The sequence below is a fragment of the Camelus bactrianus genome, chromosome 1 (assembly GCF_048773025.1).
Source record: "Camelus bactrianus isolate YW-2024 breed Bactrian camel chromosome 1, ASM4877302v1, whole genome shotgun sequence".
Classification (NCBI taxonomy): Eukaryota; Metazoa; Chordata; class Mammalia; order Artiodactyla; family Camelidae; genus Camelus; species Camelus bactrianus.
The window spans coordinates 121,466,256-121,483,616 of record NC_133539.1 but is presented as its reverse complement, the minus strand read 5'-3'; the positions used below and the strand labels follow the sequence as shown (position 1 = coordinate 121,483,616).

The following is a 17,361-nucleotide window of genomic DNA, read 5'->3' as shown; positions in this document are numbered from 1 at the left end:
CTAGATGATGATGCAAGAACATAAATGCCAATCAAGTGAAAATCATTTTTCCTAGACTTCCTAACTACTCCACCAGCACCAACAGAGGAAGTCAATTTTGGAGAGAAGTTTCTGAGTTGGAATATCTGTAGGAGGGTCCACACACTATACAGGCTATAGGCCCGATCTGACCTGCTATTTATTTCTGTATATCTTGTGAGATAAGAATTCTTTGAACCTTTTTAAATGGTTGACCAAAAAAAAAAAAAGCATAATATTTTGTGATACCTGAAAATTACATGAAATTCAACCTGCAGTTTGAAAATAACATTAAAGCCTAGCCATGCTCACTAACTCACACTGTCCGCGGCAGCTTTTATGTTCCCAGAGCAGAGCTGAGTAACGGGGACAGACACCGTATGGCCCACAGAACCCGAAACAGTCACCAGCAGCCCTTTACAGGGAGTTTCCCCAACTGGAGACGGGAGTCATAGGGAAGGCCTTAGGCTCGGAGGCTGCGTCTCTTCCTTGACCAGCAGTTTGTAGCAGGTGCCGTCTTAGTGTGTCCGTGCTGCTATAACAAAGCGGCACAGACTGGGGGCCTTGTAAACAACAGACTTTTTGGCTCGCAGTTTTGGAGCCTGGGAATTCTGAGATCAAGATGCCAGTGTGGTCCCTCTCCAGTGAGGCCCTCTTCCTGGGTCACAGCCGGGGCCCTCTCACCCGAGAGAAGGGGCTCGGGAGCAGTCCAAAGCCTCTTTTCTGAGACACTAATCCCACTCTGGAGGGCCCCACCCTCACAGTTTAAGCACTTCCTCAAGGCCCTGCCTACTAATACCATCTCCTTTGGGGGTTTGGGTTTCAACACATGAATTTGGGGGAACACCTTCAGATCACAGGGATTCAGGCCTCTCCACTGGGGCTGTGTCCACCCCACTCCCTGCTGCTCCTAGGAAAGCAGAAATGCAATTTTCATGGGGACCAAAGGATGGCATCACATGACTGATCACCCTCTGCCCGCACCCTCTCACGCTGCATTCTCCCGCGGTCAGGCCCTGGGCTACTCACTCCCGCATGCGTTCCATCTTGGTCCTGGCCACCGCGCTGTTGAAAATTGTTGGTCCTGTGGGTAGGTCTGGAGCTGAGCTGGCGAAGGTCCTTGTGTCTGAAAATCAATGCACAGCCCTTAACTGAGGCCATCAGCACTGCAGCAACGTCAAGGCGACATTCAAGGGCAGTCGGAAAGCAGCAGTGAGCCACCTTTGCTACAAGGTAATGCCACAGTAATTCGAGATAAATTCAATTATGACATGCTTATTAAAGAGATTTATTCCAAATGACAAGGTTATTTATGGCTTTAATTTGCGTGAGGAATTTCAGGACAAAGCCTCTCTCAAAAAGGATGATTTAAACAAACACCACTAGTGACAAGATGGGCTTTTTCCACTCAGGGGAAAAGCAAACCCTCTCGGAGAGCTCCGGCCAGGGTCTTTCAGCAGGGGTGGCAATTGCTTAGATAACCAAGGGTTTTTTTTCTAATAAGCTTAGCTTCCCCTTTATCTTGACCTCACACCTGAGCACTAGCTTTTTTGCAGTGGGAAGCTAGATGCTGACCAGGGGGTAATATGCAGCCTTGAACTTTAGCAGAACAGAGCTGAAGGCCAAGGCTGGGGTCAGGAGGTAAAGAGCCATTAACGAAAGCTGCAGGGTGATGAAATCTGCTGAGAGCATCATAATTTTTACCACGATACCCTGGAGGCTCTCATGAACACACCGGAGCTGACTGGAAAGCAATACGCCCCTGGGGGAGGGGTGGGTCGTTGGAGCTGGGTTTGCATGTGGGCTGTGGGAGGGGCAGCGTCCCCCTGTGCCTTCATCCTCAGACCCCCACACGGTGCATCATCCTGCCAGGAAAAGGCTCAGAGCCCTGAGATCTGTTTACAAATGATGCCCACGGAGCTGCTCTGTCAGGGGAGTTGCCCACGCCATGAACTCCTGCTTTGCCCAGCATCTCCTGTAACATGTGACCGTCTGATTTCAGCACCAAATGAGGAAGTGATCGCCAACCCCATTTTACATCACAGTACAGCCTTTTCCCTATATTTTTAAATTAAAAAGGTGAGATGCAAATTCCCTTATTTCTTAGACCAGCCCTTCCTGTGTACACCCCTCGGGGGCACGCATCCCCTTTGGACTTCTGGTTCCTACAGACACCATCTTGACGAATACTGTCCTCTTTGTCATGCTCTCTGGTCTGTCCCCAGGCTCCATCCCTAGACGCAGAGTCACTGATACGAACTTTGTAAAGGGCATGTGACACTGAGCTAAGTAAATGGCATACTCCTCCCAGTCCTGCCCCACATGCAGACCCCGGTAGGTGCTGGGGCCCGACAGCCCCCTTGCTCTCACTCGGGAGGTCACCCCTCTGGTGGGAGGTCACACACCCTCAGCCTCGCTGTCACCAGCTGGCGGCTCCATGTCAGCATCCTCCCGCCTCTGAGGTTCATTTCAGATTTGTGTCGGCTGCTTTTTATAAACATCTTTCCTAGAACCTGAAAAGTACTAAAGCAACAACCACATGATGCCAAGCAACATGCAAGCTGGAAAATCAGCTCTGCTAAGAATGAAAGGAAGGCACTGTTTCCCCATCTCTCCCAGAGAGAGCTGGCCACCCTGAGGGCTTCTGCAAATAAAGGTCAGAACAATTTCTCCTGAGCTGCAGTTTATTTTAATCCGCCTACGATTCCCCTCAGCAAGGCTCTCAGCATCGCTGGCAAGACGCTAAGCCTCAGCCCAGGGCAGAGGATGGGGCACAGAGTTTCCAGCAACAGGGCTGGCAAATTGCGATGCTCAGAGTGATTCCTCTTCCCGTGTTTCTTACTGACCGGCCTTCTCCCTGCCGCCCACCCTCCAACACAAATAGAGGTTGCTTGTGTCAAAGAAAAAGATAACACACTCAGCCACCACAATTAATACCACCTGGGCTAGAGTCACAGCCTTCATCCAGAGGGTCCCTGCGTCCCCACTGATTCTCAAACTCGACTGTGACACCATCCAGCCAGGGATCCCGGCAAAATGCAGACTCTGACAAGTGGGTGTGGGCTAGGCCTGGAGTCTGCATTTCTCCTCCGCTCCCGGGTGACACAGAAATGTGCAGGCCAGCTCTGTGACTCGTGGGGTCCAGTGCTAAGTGATAACGCAGGGCCCCTCGTTCAAAAGCAAGAGAAGAGCTGGTTTGTTTTTTTGCATCTCTTGGGGCCTGTCCCCGTGTTTCTTGTTGGGTGTTTTTCCATGTCATCCTCCCTTCAGACTGGGCTAGAAACTCTGGAGGAGACTGGAGACCCTCCCAGGGCCCCAGCCTGCAGGAGTCATGGCCAGGCCCCCGCTGGGAGGAGAGGCAGCAGCAGTGGGGGAGGGGGGTGTTGGGGAGTGGGTGGTGGTCCGAGGACAGCAGGGAGGCAGCTGAGCCAGGCTTCTAGCCCCTGCCACGTGGTCCACTGTCCCCTCAGATGTCACTCACAAAACACAGATGCAAATTATAAGGAATTCTATTAAACCCCAAGAGCTGGCTCCCCTGAGCCCGGGGCCCTGGGAGGCTGCACGGCGGGCCTGGCCCCTGGGGCGCTGGTGCCAACGCTCTCCCATCTCAAATGTCTTAGAAAATCAATGAATCCTCCAGCTCTATGTCGATTTTTCAATGTTAACTTTCTCTTTATTAATTTCAACAGCATTTGCAGGCATTTGGAATAGTAGGCACGTGAGAGACACACGCCGCAGGCCAGGCGCACCGAGGGCTTCCAGCAGGGAGCTCCATACCGTCTCCTCCCAGGCTCTCCCAGCCACCAGGTCTGTCCCTCCTGACCTTGGACCTTTGGCCCTCAGTCTGCCCCCTCCAGAACCTTTCTGAAGAATGGCAGACCCTGACTGGGAGCCCAGCTCCGACACACTCCTCACCCTTCGGTTCCTGCTGGCACCCACGGTGGTGGACATGTGCACGGCGGGGGCAGGTTTTAGAAAACGTCTGACCACTCTGTCCTGCTCCTGGGAAGTCCTGAGACACGCGGCCCCTCTGTGGACAGCCCTGCGGTATGTCAGAGGGAGCAGAGGGTCACCCGCAGCCATGTCCTGCTCCCACGCACCCGCTGCCTGGGCTGTGTGGTCCTGAGGAGGGACTGTGCCCCTTTAAAACACAGGCAGGGCGACTGCCATCCAGTGGCCTGAGCGGAGGAGGGGCCACCTGTCACAGCTCCACCCCCACATCGGTGTCAGAACTGAGGACCAGACGTTTTGAAAAGGAGGCGGTGACTGACAAAGTCTTGAGCAACAATCTGCGCATTTGCCCTCCCTCTCCATCATGCCATTTGCACACAGAACAGGCGCCCTGGAGACAACTGGAAACGGATGTCACGACTTGGAGTTTCTGTTGTTTCCTCTGAAAGCAGCAGCACACTCTTCTCTGCTGTGTCGCTCACCCCACGTCTGTCCCCCTAAATTCTGCTCCCTCTGTTCTGCCCCTTCCTCCATCCCGTCTGTCAACTGTCCCCCCACCTTCCATCCTGGCCCCTCCCACCTTCCTGGCCCAGGGCTGTGACTTGTATTTCAGGTCTGGGGTCTGTCACCTTTGTGAAACTTCCTTTTGCACACATTCACCCCAGTTCATCACTAGCAACAGCAACCACAGCAACGGCTGAACCGTGTTTGGTAAATAAGAGCCAGGCCCTGTGCTAAGCCTCTTACCAGCATCACCTCACATCAGAGTCCTGGTAGCAGGTCCATTCCAGTGGGGAAGGAGAGGTCCGAGGCAGTCCGCACGGCTGGACCTAACACAGCTGGCACTGAACCTGGGCTCGGTGCTGGCCGCCCCGGCTCAGACGTCCCAGAGCGAACACCTGCCCCACGTCGACCTCCGTGAGGGGTCCCGGCCAAGGTGCTTCCCGCCAGGTCTTCTGATACTCCCCCTCCGCGCCTCCACCCTTTTCAACTAGTTAGCAACTCCTGACCACAGAGGCTATGTCCTGTTTACCTTTTATCCTGAACTTTTTAATCCATTTTTAAGTGTACAACTCAGTGGCGTTAGTACATGCATGATGGGCAGCTATTACCGTTATCTGTGCCCAGAACTTTCTCACCACTCCAAACAGGAACTCTGTATTACACAGTGACTCCCCGTTGCTCCCCCCACCCCCGGTGACATCTAGTACACTTCCTGTGCCTGTGGGTTTTACTGTTTTAGGTAATTCATACACGTGGCATCAGACAGTATTTTGGGGCTGGCTTACTTCACTGAGCGTCCAAGCTCACCCATGTTGTGGCACGTGTCAGGACCTCCTTTTATGAATGAATGCTATTCCATTGTGCATATGTGTCACTTTTTGTTTACCCATTCGTCTGCTGATGGACATTTGGGTTGCTTCCCCAACGACAGATGAACGGAAGGACAAAACGACTGTTCTGAGTGACGCTGCTGGGGGTATTCTCACAGAGCCCCTTGGTCAGGTTTAGGAAGGTCCTTTGTATTCCCAGTTGTTTTTAGTGGTTTTTTTTTTTTTTTTTTTATCAAGAAATGGTGTTGGATTTTGCCATTTGCTTTTCTGCATCTATTGGGATGATCGTATAGTTTCTGTCCTTTAGTCTGTGAATATGGTGTGTTGCGTAACTGCTTTTCTGAAGTAAAACTACCCTTGCATTTCTGGGATAAATCTCACTTGGTCATTGTGTATAATCCTTTTTTAAATATTGCTATGTTTGGCATACTAGTATTTCCTTGATGATTTTTGCACATGTATCCATAATGAATATTGGTCCATAATTTATTATTTTTTTTCTTGTGATGTCTTTGGTTTTATTATCAAAGAATGACTTCACAGAATGAGTTAGGAAATGTTCTCTCGTATTCTGGTTTTTCGAAGAGTATGTGAAGAATTGGTATTAATTCTTCTTTGACTGTTTAGTAGAATTCACCAGTGAAGCAATATGGGCCTGGTCTTTTCTTTGTTGGAAGCTTTTAAATGACTAATTTGCCCTACTTGTTATATAGGCCTCTTCAGATTTTCTTTTTCTTCTTGAGTCAGCTTCATCTTTATAGAAATTTGTTCTTTCATCTAAATTATCTAATTTGTTGGCATACCTCTGTTCATGGTAAACCCTTATAATCCTTTTAAAGTTGGTAGCAATGTCTCCCCTTTCAACCCTGATTTCTTAATCTTCTTTCCTATTTTCTTGATCAGTATAACTAATCAACTTATAAAAATCTTTTCAAAGGAACAATTTTTGGTCTCACTGATGTCCTGTATTGTTTTTCTATTCTTTATTTCATTTATTTCCACTCCAGTCTTTATTATTTTCTCCCTTATGCTTGCTTTGGGTTTAAGTTGCTTAAGTTTTCAAGTTTCTTAAGGTAAAGCATGTATTTTTAGATGTCCAATAGGTGGATATTAAAATCAAAGGTCATATCTGGATAAAGAAAATGTGGTATATATACACAATGGAATACTACCCAGCCACAAAAAAGAATGAAATAATGCCATTTGCAGCAACATGGATAGACTAAAAAATTATTACATTAAGTGAAGTAATTCAGAGAAAGATAAACAGCATATGATATCACTCACATGTAGAATCTGAAAAAAAATTCAAATCTTATTTACAAACCAAAAATAGACTCACAGACATAGAAAACAAACTATGGTTACCAAGAGGGGAAAGGGAGGTAAGGGACAGATTAGGAGTTTGGGATGAATAGATGCACACTACTATATATAAAATAGATAAACAGGGTCCTACTGTCTAGCACAGGGAGCTATATTCAATTTCTTGTAATAACATATAATGGAAAAGAATCTGAAAAAAGAAGTATGTGTATGTATAACTGAATCACTTTGCTGCACACCTGGAGCCAACGTTGTAAATCAACTGCACTTCAATAAAAACAAAATTTTAAAAATATTTAAAAATAGAGTTATTATTTAAGTAAATATTTTAGGTATCAGAAAAAAAATTAAAAATCCGAGGTCGTATGAATACTAGCTGTGGTCCTTCACCTGTGGAGGGCTTGCGCTCAGCCGGGGAAGGTAGGACGTCTGTGGGGCTGATCCCCAGGACTGCTGAGGACACACACACACAGGTACACGGACCACAGAGGGGTGTCATGGCGGTCTGTGGGAAAGCTCCAGCCTTCGAGGCCGGGGACCTGCGTTATCGTACTTGCTCTATTCTGACCCGCTGCGGGGCTCTCAGGACACCTCCCTGGGCCGAGTTCCTCAGTTTATACCTCAGTGTCTTCTCCAATTCAAACACTCTAGGGTCTGGTATGTTACATATCTGCCTACTTGAGAAGGTAGCACTTACACTAACGAAGACGAAGAGCAACAATAAACGTTCCGGGCATCACTGGACACCGGCACAATCTTCCCGAAGTCCCTCCCACCTGTGAAGAACAGGCTGCTGAGGCGCTAACACTCACTAGCTCCCCACGGGAGTGTTTTGACAACGAGATGGAAACAACAGGATGTGAAGAGATGTTACACATGTATCCTTACGCTCCTCACAGCGATACGGCCAGGATCCGGTCTGCTTCTGTGGTCCCGGCCAGCAGGCCCTTTGCCCTGACGGAGTGGCAGCTCCATGAGCCTGACATTTCAGCAGCAGAGCGAGATTCTTCTCTCACGTCTCCCAAAATTTCCCTTCACTCTTTTCAGCTGCTGGGCAAACGCCCTCCCTGCTAAACCGCCCGCCGTGCGGGGAAGAAGGTGCTGACGCAGGCCCTGCGGGACGGGTACTCTGGCAGAGACGTCCCCTCAGCTCCTGGACACTGCTGAGCCAGGAATCCCTGCGGACACTGTCCCTGGTGCGCGGTCTCCGCTGTGCACCCTCCGCTTTCCCTCCATTTCCTGCAGAATACTCGGGAATCAGCTCCCTGACAGGCGTCCTCTTTGCCCAAATCACTGCAAAGGCACATCTCCAGCGCCCCATTTCTCTCTCCCTCTAGCTGTTAGGGTGGCACACGATCAAAGATTTGCCCAGGGGTTGGCAAACTTTTTCTGTAGAGGGTAGACTAGTAAACATTTCACACTTTGCAAGCCAAAGAATCTCTGCTGGCAACAATTCAACTGACAACAGCCGCCGGCAGTCGGTAGATGAATGAGCAGGACTGCGTTCCAGTAAAAACTGTATTTACGAAAACTGGCAGTGGGCCAGACTTGGCCTGTGAGCCGTGGTTTACCGCCCCTGCTCTTGGTGGTGCAGAACCATCAGCATTGTAAGCTGGCCCACAGACCCCTTCTGCCAGAGTCCCTCGGCCTGGGGGTGGGGAGACCGAGGCCACGAGGGGCTGCCTGGTGTGGCCCGCATCACCGAGCCAAAAGGGAAGGGCACAGACAGCACGAGGACTGTGGCGTCCTGACTCCCGGATGAGTACTCTTTCTGACCCCCCCACGGAAGTGCCACGTCCACACAAGGATCGTCACGGGCTGGCTGTGAAAATGCAGGAGATAGGCAGACAAAACTCCTCCTCCGAAGGCAGAGGTTTGGGGCGAACAGGACACATGCTGGTTGCGTCTCCGCCCCTCCAGAGGATGCTCCTTGGGGCCCCAGTTACAAGGCCAGCCATGAACCCCAGGAGGGGGGTGAGAGCTGTCCCACTGACTGAGGCTGAGCTGACCCACATCTTTGGGAGGATTCTTCCTTGAGCTTCTCCGGTGATGACTCTGGACCTCAGGGTGCCCATAAAACTGGCTAAGAATCTACAAAGCAGGCTGGTCTCTGTCTTCACAGTGTTACCCCAACACCCAGAGGCGGAGCCACACCACCCGATCTCCCTGCCAGACAGGACTTGCTGCCCAGCTGCCGGGAGTGCTGGTCACAGGCAGCCTCCAGCTGCGGTCCCTGCATAGCTGCCTCCCGTGTGGCCCCCACTTGGTGAGCAATCACGGCCGAGGGAGAAAGCCTGGTCACTGTGGCCATGGCAAACAGTCCCGAGGAGTCCAGACCACCCACGGGGTCGGGCGAGGCTCGTCAGGCCCTCTGCCCCATCCTGCCCCCTTCCCTCCTGGCCACAGGGGCCAAAACTAAGGGCTCTCCCGAATAGGTGTCTTGCCCACGCAGCTCCCTGTCCAGGGCTGCTTCTCAAAGAACCCAAGCCCTGACCACATGAGTACCGGTGGGAGGGGTGGGGGGTGTTGTCTGAGAGCCTTTAACAAGCTGAGTATGTGGTAAGAGTGATGGTAAAAATGACAGTGTAATTCCTATCTGCCCCCCTGCCCCTGGCCCTGCCCGGCCCCGCCCCCCCGCCCCGCTCCACCCCCCACTCCACTCCCAGCTCTTTTGAAGAGCTGTTTCCCTAAGAACAGGGCAGAAGCCTCCACCTAAGGAAGTAGTTGCCCACCCTCCCTGAGGCTGTGTCCCAGCCACAGCCCAGGAGGAGGCGGGGGAGGAAGCAGGCAGGAGGATAGGGAAGAAGATGGTCCAGGAGAACCACCTCCAGGTACGTCCAGCAGGACAAGGGCGCCAGCTGCCTCAGAGGATGGGCTGTGGGTTCTGACTCTGCTATGTTCCGTCAGTTACAAAACTTCCGTGATTCAGTTTCCTCACCTGGACCAAAACCCTGACTTTTGGGGCTATAATGAAGCTTCACTGCAATGATCTACATAAAGGTGCGTGGTTGCTGGGAAAGGCCCCAGGTGCGTTCTCGTGGCCTTCCCTGTGCCCAGGGCACCCACCCCACTGCTCTGCACAGGGCAGCTTCTCAGTACAGAAGACGCACTCACTGCCGTTATCAAAATTAAATAGTTGGAAAAAGAAAAGTGGGTCAGCTTGGAAAAGGAAAACTGCTACTCATAGGGGAGATGATAAATACCAGAAGATAGGAAATAAATAAACTTTCTATTTTTATTACATGGTTATTATTTCACACAGCAAATATGCAACCAAATTTCATGGAAGATGAAAAACAACAGGAGTTCAGGGGTTTGCAAGTGTTCATTTCCTTTTGTGTACACCAGAAGCTCCTCTAAGAATAGCACCTATCAATTAAAAAAAAAAAAAGAGGGTGTGTCTATTTTAGGGCTGACTGCCGCCATCAAATGTGCACAGAGGGTAAGTGGCCTGTGGAGGCCGGGCCCTAACATTTTCAGTTGTGCTTACCTGAGAGAGACAGTAGCCAGAGTCTGGGAGTTTAATTACTCTGGGCTGCCAGCATGGAGAAGCTTAGCTTTAGAAACAAAACCTGCTTTTCTGTAACAACAGACTGGGCTGGCTTCAGAACTGACTAAGGCCCTCAAGTATATCAGCATTAGGGTTAGGGGTTAGGGTTAGGGCCACCGGGGCCCCCACACCCATCAATAGTGGCCTCGGGGATGCTCTGCCAGCCCGTGAGGAGCTGGTGTGCAGGGGAACCGAGGCCCCTGCCAACCTGCTGCTGTGTGAGAGAGCGAGTCGCCGGGAAAGGCATCCTCCAGCGCCCGTCCAGATCTCTGATGACCTCGGTCTTAGCGACATCTGACTCCAACCTTCCCGGAGACCATGGGCTGGCACCCAAGCCGAGCCGCCCCTGGCCTCGGGCCCCACAGCAACCACGAGGGGTAGAGGGACGAACACTGTTCTCAGCCTGCACATCGCGGAGCAGGCTCTGGGCAGTGCAGCCACAGTTTAGGCCCCAAGCTCCTGCAGGGGTCAGAACGTGGAACAAACGTGGAACAATGTTTCTGCACTGACCAGGTGTGAGATCGTTGTCGTGTTGCTGCAAGGTGCCTGTATAAATGCTGTGTTACTAAGTTCTCATAAAGACCTGAGTAATAGGAAGAAGGGCGTGTCCTTTGGGGATGGATGAAGAATCCTAAAAGTCATGTGGGGAAATGCATGTCAGAAGAGGAGAATATCTGAAAAAATAAGAAAATTTGAAGACATCTGTCTGATCAGACATTAAAGCATTGCATAAAGGCAGTGGAATGAGAACCCTCTGGCACTGACCGAGGACTCAGAAGCTAGCTCAGCAGGCCGAAGGAGGAGTCATAAACAAGTAATATTCAGGAGTCATAATATGGAGCAAAAGAATTTAAATTAAGTGGAAAAGAATAAATTTTGCTGGTGTAAACACCTCAAGTGTGAAAAATAAGACAAAAAGTCTAGAAGAAAACTAAGGAGGCTATATATAAAACACTCTTAAAAAAACAAACAAACAGAAAAGCTAGAGTCTATTAAAGTTGTCACATTTGCCTGCATAAAAAAAGTAAGAAATTTCCCCCTCCAAAAATCCCAAAGAAACAATAAACAAAATTAATGACATAAAATAGACTGGAAAAAATCTGCTACACATATGATGGAAAAGGAGGTGGTAATATCTTTCTAATAATTCAGTTTAATCCATTGAACATTAAATCGAGTGTGCTTCTTTTTCCCCACACAAAAAGGATATTAAAGAGCCCAGTGAACGCCCTTTATCGGGAAAAGACTTCATTTGTTTAGGAAAAATAATGACAGGAAGCTACCAAGACAGGTCACGTCCTACCGACGCCAGTGGAAGCGCCCACCACCCCACCAGCCAGCCTGCTCCGGCCCCGGCTTCTGCCTCTGTGCCTCCACCCATCCTGCCCCTGCAGGGCCCCCGCCTCTCACGCCAGAGCTCCCCTGGTACTAAGGACTGTGTCACATGCTGCCTTCTCCTGGCCCTTGATGACGTCTATCCCCCAGCTAAAAGTGACCCCCACACTCTCTGAACCCTTTTCTCCTTCTGTTCAGTTATTTAGGCCCTTGTCCTGGTCCTGCTCTGAAGTTACAGGCCTTCAATGGCAGGACCCAGACCTAACACGTCGCCGTGCTCCAGCACCTTCCTCGACAAAGTCCATCAAGCTGGATGAGATCACGACGTGTGATAGAGGAACGTGTGGTTGTGGAGTTTCTCCCTTAGCAGGCTCAACTTCATGCCTGGAACCTTCTTCTAGGTAATGGGAACACACTGAACGTTCTTTGCTAGGAGTATACTGCTAAGAACAATCAGTAATACTGTTTTAGGAATCTATGTATGTGACCAAGCCTCTCCCCCACTGCCTTCCCATCACCACACTCATGGCCAGTAGCAGACACACAGCAGGTTCTCTGTGCACTGCCACCAATTCTGAATTTATGGCATCCTTTCAAGTGTTAAGGAACTTATTAAATTTCTGTAAGACATGAACAGAAGGGATAGTGGCAAAGAGCTTTTGTGCATTCACATCAAAATGATCCCAGTGCTTTTGGATCCACAATGTCCCTCCTCTCCTCCAAATACAGTGGTTTCTACGTGTCAGTGACCAAAGGTAAAACACTCTGCGGAAGTCGCTGCAATGATCAGGAGAACTTCTTTTCTGTCGAGGTGGAAGGCACAGCAGTGCAAGGTTAAGTGGCTGCCAGTCATCCCCGCGCTGAACGGCTCAGGGTTTGAAGCGCTTCAGCAAAGGAGGCTTCGAAGGGATTCAGAAGCCCCGACGTCCTCTCTGGTCTAAAGCAGTCCCATTGTTTAGTGGGGATTGAACAGTAATTACCAAGGCTCAGTGGGAGAACTGAATGGAAACAGTTGTCAAAAAGCCAAATAGGTGAGACGTGCCAGCACGCTAAGGGACCCTAGTGGACAGAGAGGTTCTGAAGCATCTCTTGTATTCTTTTTTTTTTTTTACATTTTTTATTGACTTATAATCATTTTACAATGTTGTGTCAAATTCCAGTGTTCAGCACAATTTTTCAGTCATTCATGGACATATACACACTCATTGTCACATTTTTTTCTCTGTGAGTTATCATAACATTTTGTGTATATTTCCGCATCTCTTGTATTCTAATGACTCCTATGATAACCCCCAGCTTGGATCTATGGAGCAAGCCTTGTAAATACAGCATCGGTCTGCAGATGACGGCCCTCTAGAAGTACAGCTAATTTCCCAAACATTAAAAAGTGCTAAACTTCTTACGTTGCCCTGGTTCACAATCCATTTCCTAAGAAACAGAGACAGAGTTTTCCTTTCTAAGTCCCATGTAAGGGAAAACAGAGGTCATCTTCTCGGTAGCGAGGGGCCTCAACAGTTACACCATCTGTTGCCTCTGTAACAAGAGCCTGTAACCGGTTCCCCATCTCAAGTCACTTCTCCCTAAGAGCCCTCCTCATTGTTTGGTAAAGGAGATCTTTTCTGATCATGCTTAAAAACCAGTGGTATCCCTGGGCCACAGGATAAAGTCAAACCCTTTAGCCCAGCGCCAAGGCCCTCCGCGGCCGTGGCCCGTGGGTCCAGACGTGCCGACTCTCCTGCACCCCGCACATCCCACAGCACTGACCGCCCGACAGGCCCATGGAGACGCCCAGGCAGTGCCCACTTGTGCGCTGCCATGCTGCCCCGTCCTCTCCTCGACCACTGGGCAGCGCTGCTATCTTTCCTTTCATTCATCCAACGACTGCTGGAAATTACTGTGTGCCTGGCTACGTGTTAAGAGTCTGAGAACTTAACTGAGAAGAAGGGCTCGTCCTGCCCCAAGGCCCCAGGAGAGCACAGCCCTTCTCCTCCACTGACCACGTTCCCAGGCCACGTGGTCCTCCCCACTGTATCCGCATCATCTGCCTCCCGCACTAACCTGGGAGCTGGGCGGGAGTGGACCCTGTTTTCTTTACCGCTGTGACACTGGCTCACCAGATGTGCTTGTGAATGTGTGTCGGGAAGAATGGAGTGGAGAGAAAGGCTGCACGTGTCAACCATGGATGTTTCAGGTTCTGAAGCACCTGCCCTGGGGAAATGGCCACTGCCGACACTCTGAGCTGGCCCCCAGCCCTCATTTCTGGCCTTTCCTGCTCCCTTAAATTTTGTTCTCCTTTCCTCTATTAATTCTTCCTAGGGTCCCTCAGCATCTATTCAAGACTGGGAAATTTGGGGGGGATCTCGGGCTTCATAAAGGAAGTGCCTCCACTTGGAGTGATGTGTCCCCCATGTGCAAAGGAAGCACCTGGGGGTGCTCTCTGCTATTGTTACAAAGCTTTGCACTGGTTTGTCCAGGACCCCACTGGTGGCTGGGACCATGTTCCAGATAGATCTCCACGTCTGAGTCTTCACGAGGTTCCTGAACCCACCTAAATGTCCAGTACAGAGGCTGAGGGTGAGGCAGAAATACAATGCTGGTTCCAGGGAAGCACAGGACAGGGCCAGGTGGCCCTCCACACACTGACATCACCACAAAAAGACAGAAAAGTGGCTATAAGAGGCTATGTGCATTTTAGCTCACAGGCAAGTTGTCTCTCACTGTAAGAAAGAGAATGTAATTTTATACTTTAGTAAAGCGTGAGCTCTGAGCTGGTGGGTGAGCGCGGTGAGCGGCTGTCCCGGAGGGCCTGGACCTGCAGCAGCAGCAGCGTCACTCGGGACTTGTCAGAAATGCGCACCTGCGTCCTCATGGGCCCTCGAGCGTGAGAACCACTGGCCAAGGCTTTAACCTGACCTTGATGCACAGAGGACACTCATGCACTGAACTTGTACTTCAGAAAGCCACCTTCTAACTTGGGGTCTCTCCACGCTCCACCCTCTCCACTCCCCTGGGACACAGGAAGTGGGGATCACTGCCCGTTTGTCACAAAGTAGACGAAGTCTAGGGCGAACCACTGCCAGCACATCCGAGGCCTACAGAGTTACTGCTTTCTTGGTCCAAATAACCAGAAAGGGCATTTGCATCTGCTGTTCTTTCGTCTCTTGTTGAGGGTTGGGAGAAGCTCTTGAAAACATTTGTGGAAGATAACTGACAATCTAGTGGGCAACAGGGTAACAGATTTCCGAGATGCACGTGCTGATGATGACTGTGAACGGAGCGTACGCAGCTGCATCAGAGGCTTCACGTTTAAGGCACAAGACTTAGACGCTGACATAATTAGGTTTACAATGTCCCTTGGACCCTGTTAACGTTCTGACATAAATCAACAACCACCATGACTAATAAGCAGTAACCATTATGACAGCTGGTGAATCTCCCCAAAATGTAGCTAGAGCAAAGCAGACGCTGTCTCCCTGAGCCATCTTGTCCCCCAGACCACCCGAGGGGATTTCTTCATGGCTTCTAGGAATGACAGAGAAGCACTGGGAGCCCTCAAAGTAATAATATTCTCTTCTGCAATAAGGGTCCTGCTGCGAGGACCTCCCCGAACAGGTGTTTCAGAAGCAAGGCCCCTGATGTCAGTGTCCGCCGGTGCCCAACCCTCTGCCCTCCCACAGCATCTTAGGCTCCGCACTTTCCCCAGCTCATCCCTAAATCCTCATCACTCACCTGCTGCTTCTCAGCCTCACTCACGGCTCTCACCGCCCTGCCTCCCGCCCCGCTCCCTGTGTCTTCTGCATGTTTGTATCAGCTGTATTCCCGTCCTGTCACTTTGATGGTGCTCCAGGCAGAGATGAATGTGTATTTTTGTCCTCTGTTCCTAATGCTCATTTTTATAAAATCATGCAGTCTAGAAGCGAATCTAGATATCATCTATCCAATCCAGCATTAATTTTTTTTTTTTGCAGTGGAATCGTTTTTAAGAGACAATCTTATGTAGAAGTCTAATTTCTAAAACAGGTAAGAGTGAAACTATTTTGTCTGAAGCTGGGAAAGGAGCAGAGTCTACATCTGATTTCTCTTTAAAATATTTAAAAATACATGTGAAGGGCCTCTTCTGCACCAGACACCATGTTAGACACTCTGGAGAGGCAGAGATGAGGGTGTAGACAGGGCTTCTGTCCCTGTGCTGCTCAGGGCACCCCTGCTCCCTCGCCAGCTCCCGGAGCTCCCCATGGAACCCTGTTTGAAAATCACTGAGCTAGTCTAACTAAGGTCCAGAGAGAGAAGTGCTTGCCCAAAGGACAGCCCTCCTGGCCTGCCAGTTTGAACTTGGGATAAATATACCCCTCAGTGTTACTGATGTGCAGTTAAACAGATCACAGGGTGATAGTGGGGAGGAAAAATCAGAGAGCTGTGTCATGAGTGTGCCTTCTCACACAGAGATGTGGACTAAGCCAGAAAAAGGCTATGTACTGTGCATAAAGCTAACACAACAGTGGTGAACACTGGCACGCCCCAACACTTAATCTTTACTCCTGCCAGGCCCTTGGAAGGGACTGCTTTGGGACACACAATTAAAAAATTTAAAATAAAAATTCACAATCAAATATCAAACAAAAAAAAAAACCTCACCCCTTTTCACCCAGGACCTAGAAGAATGCAGTCGTCCCGCGGTACCCGTGGGGGTTGGTTCCAGGAGCCCCCGCGGACACCAAACCCTGCGGAGCTGAAGCCCCTCCGAGGCAGCGGGCAGTGGTGAACAGAGGGGCCTCCATCCGGGCTCAACCCGCAGAGAGTGAAGCCCGCAGAGAGCAGGCTGGGTCCTCCACTACCCCGTCCGTGTCAGGTGGCAAATTACCGTCCATACTAGATGTTTGGCTTTCTAACCTGGGGCTTGTCAGATTGAAACAAGAAAGAAACTTAGAAATAGGGTTTTATCTTTGAAGCACAGCGATCCCATTTATGGAGCCCGACAACGCGAAAGAAATTTCAGCTTTGTTTTCTAGGCCAAATCTCCTCCAGGAACTGACTGACCTTCAGCTTGAATGAGTGCGATGTTTCCAAAGGACTAGCGAGAGTCCTCTTCCAGGAAGCCCGTGAAACCCTGTCACCGCGCCCTGCTGGGCACATGTGACCCCAGGGGACTGTGGAATTTAATTATCCATCTTTGGAGGGTCACGTGACAACCACCACCACCAATACTTCTCTGTGTTTCTGGGCCCGCGGGCCAGATGTTCAGCCTCTGTTGGTCTCAGCCTCATCATCTGTCAAGGAGGAGGTTGGACTAAAACATCTCTAAGACCCTTCCACGCTCTCTCCTCCTTGGCTGTCCCGTTAGAATCGGCAGGTAGATTTCGGAATCTGAAGAGACTTACTCACCGAGAGAGGAGTGGCCCAGGATGTGTTCCAGACACCTGACCAGGGCTTCAGTGTCACTGTCCTGTCGGAACGAGAGAGGTTTACTTCCTCAGAAAGTAGAAGGATATTTAATGACATGGAAAAACGCTCTCGCCATGCTTAGGCAGAATGAAACCTGAAAGAATCCAGCTGCAGAATTATTGTACAGTAGGATCCCATTTTTAAACGAAAAACAGCTCTATCTGTACGTCCGTCTGCATGTGCATGTGTATGTATCTGTTGCTCTGTCTCTGCTGGGAAGAGCACACGTGAAAATGTGAACAGCAGTGTGACTACAAGGTGGGATTACAGGGGGGCCTTTATCTTCCCCTTTGTGTGCTTAAGTTGCTTATGAATTTCTATAATAAATAGTGCTTTTTCCTCATAAAAATGTTATCATTATTTTCATTAAAATAGTAATTGATACTTTCAAGATTATACTTTCCT

At 49.9% G+C, this 17,361-nt stretch overlaps 1 protein-coding gene across 11 annotated transcripts in view; it reads right to left on the bottom strand.

Annotated features, from left to right (window-relative positions):
- The window catches only part of NEK11 (NIMA related kinase 11), a 220,165-nt gene that overhangs the window by 45,203 nt on the left and 157,601 nt on the right, over window positions 1–17,361 (bottom strand). For 7 of the 11 annotated variants that reach the window (XM_074372305.1, XM_045521382.2, XM_074372303.1 and 4 more), the window contains 2 exons: window positions 16,897–16,957; window positions 1,048–1,144 (listed from right to left, as the gene is read on the bottom strand). In XM_074372305.1, the coding sequence (XP_074228406.1) occupies window positions 1,048–1,144; window positions 16,897–16,957 (158 nt within the window). Of the gene's footprint in view, window positions 1–1,047; window positions 1,145–9,940; window positions 16,958–17,361 lie in introns of those variants that run through there. The other 4 variants (XM_074372313.1, XM_074372331.1, XM_074372351.1 and 1 more) reach the window with 3 other exon arrangements.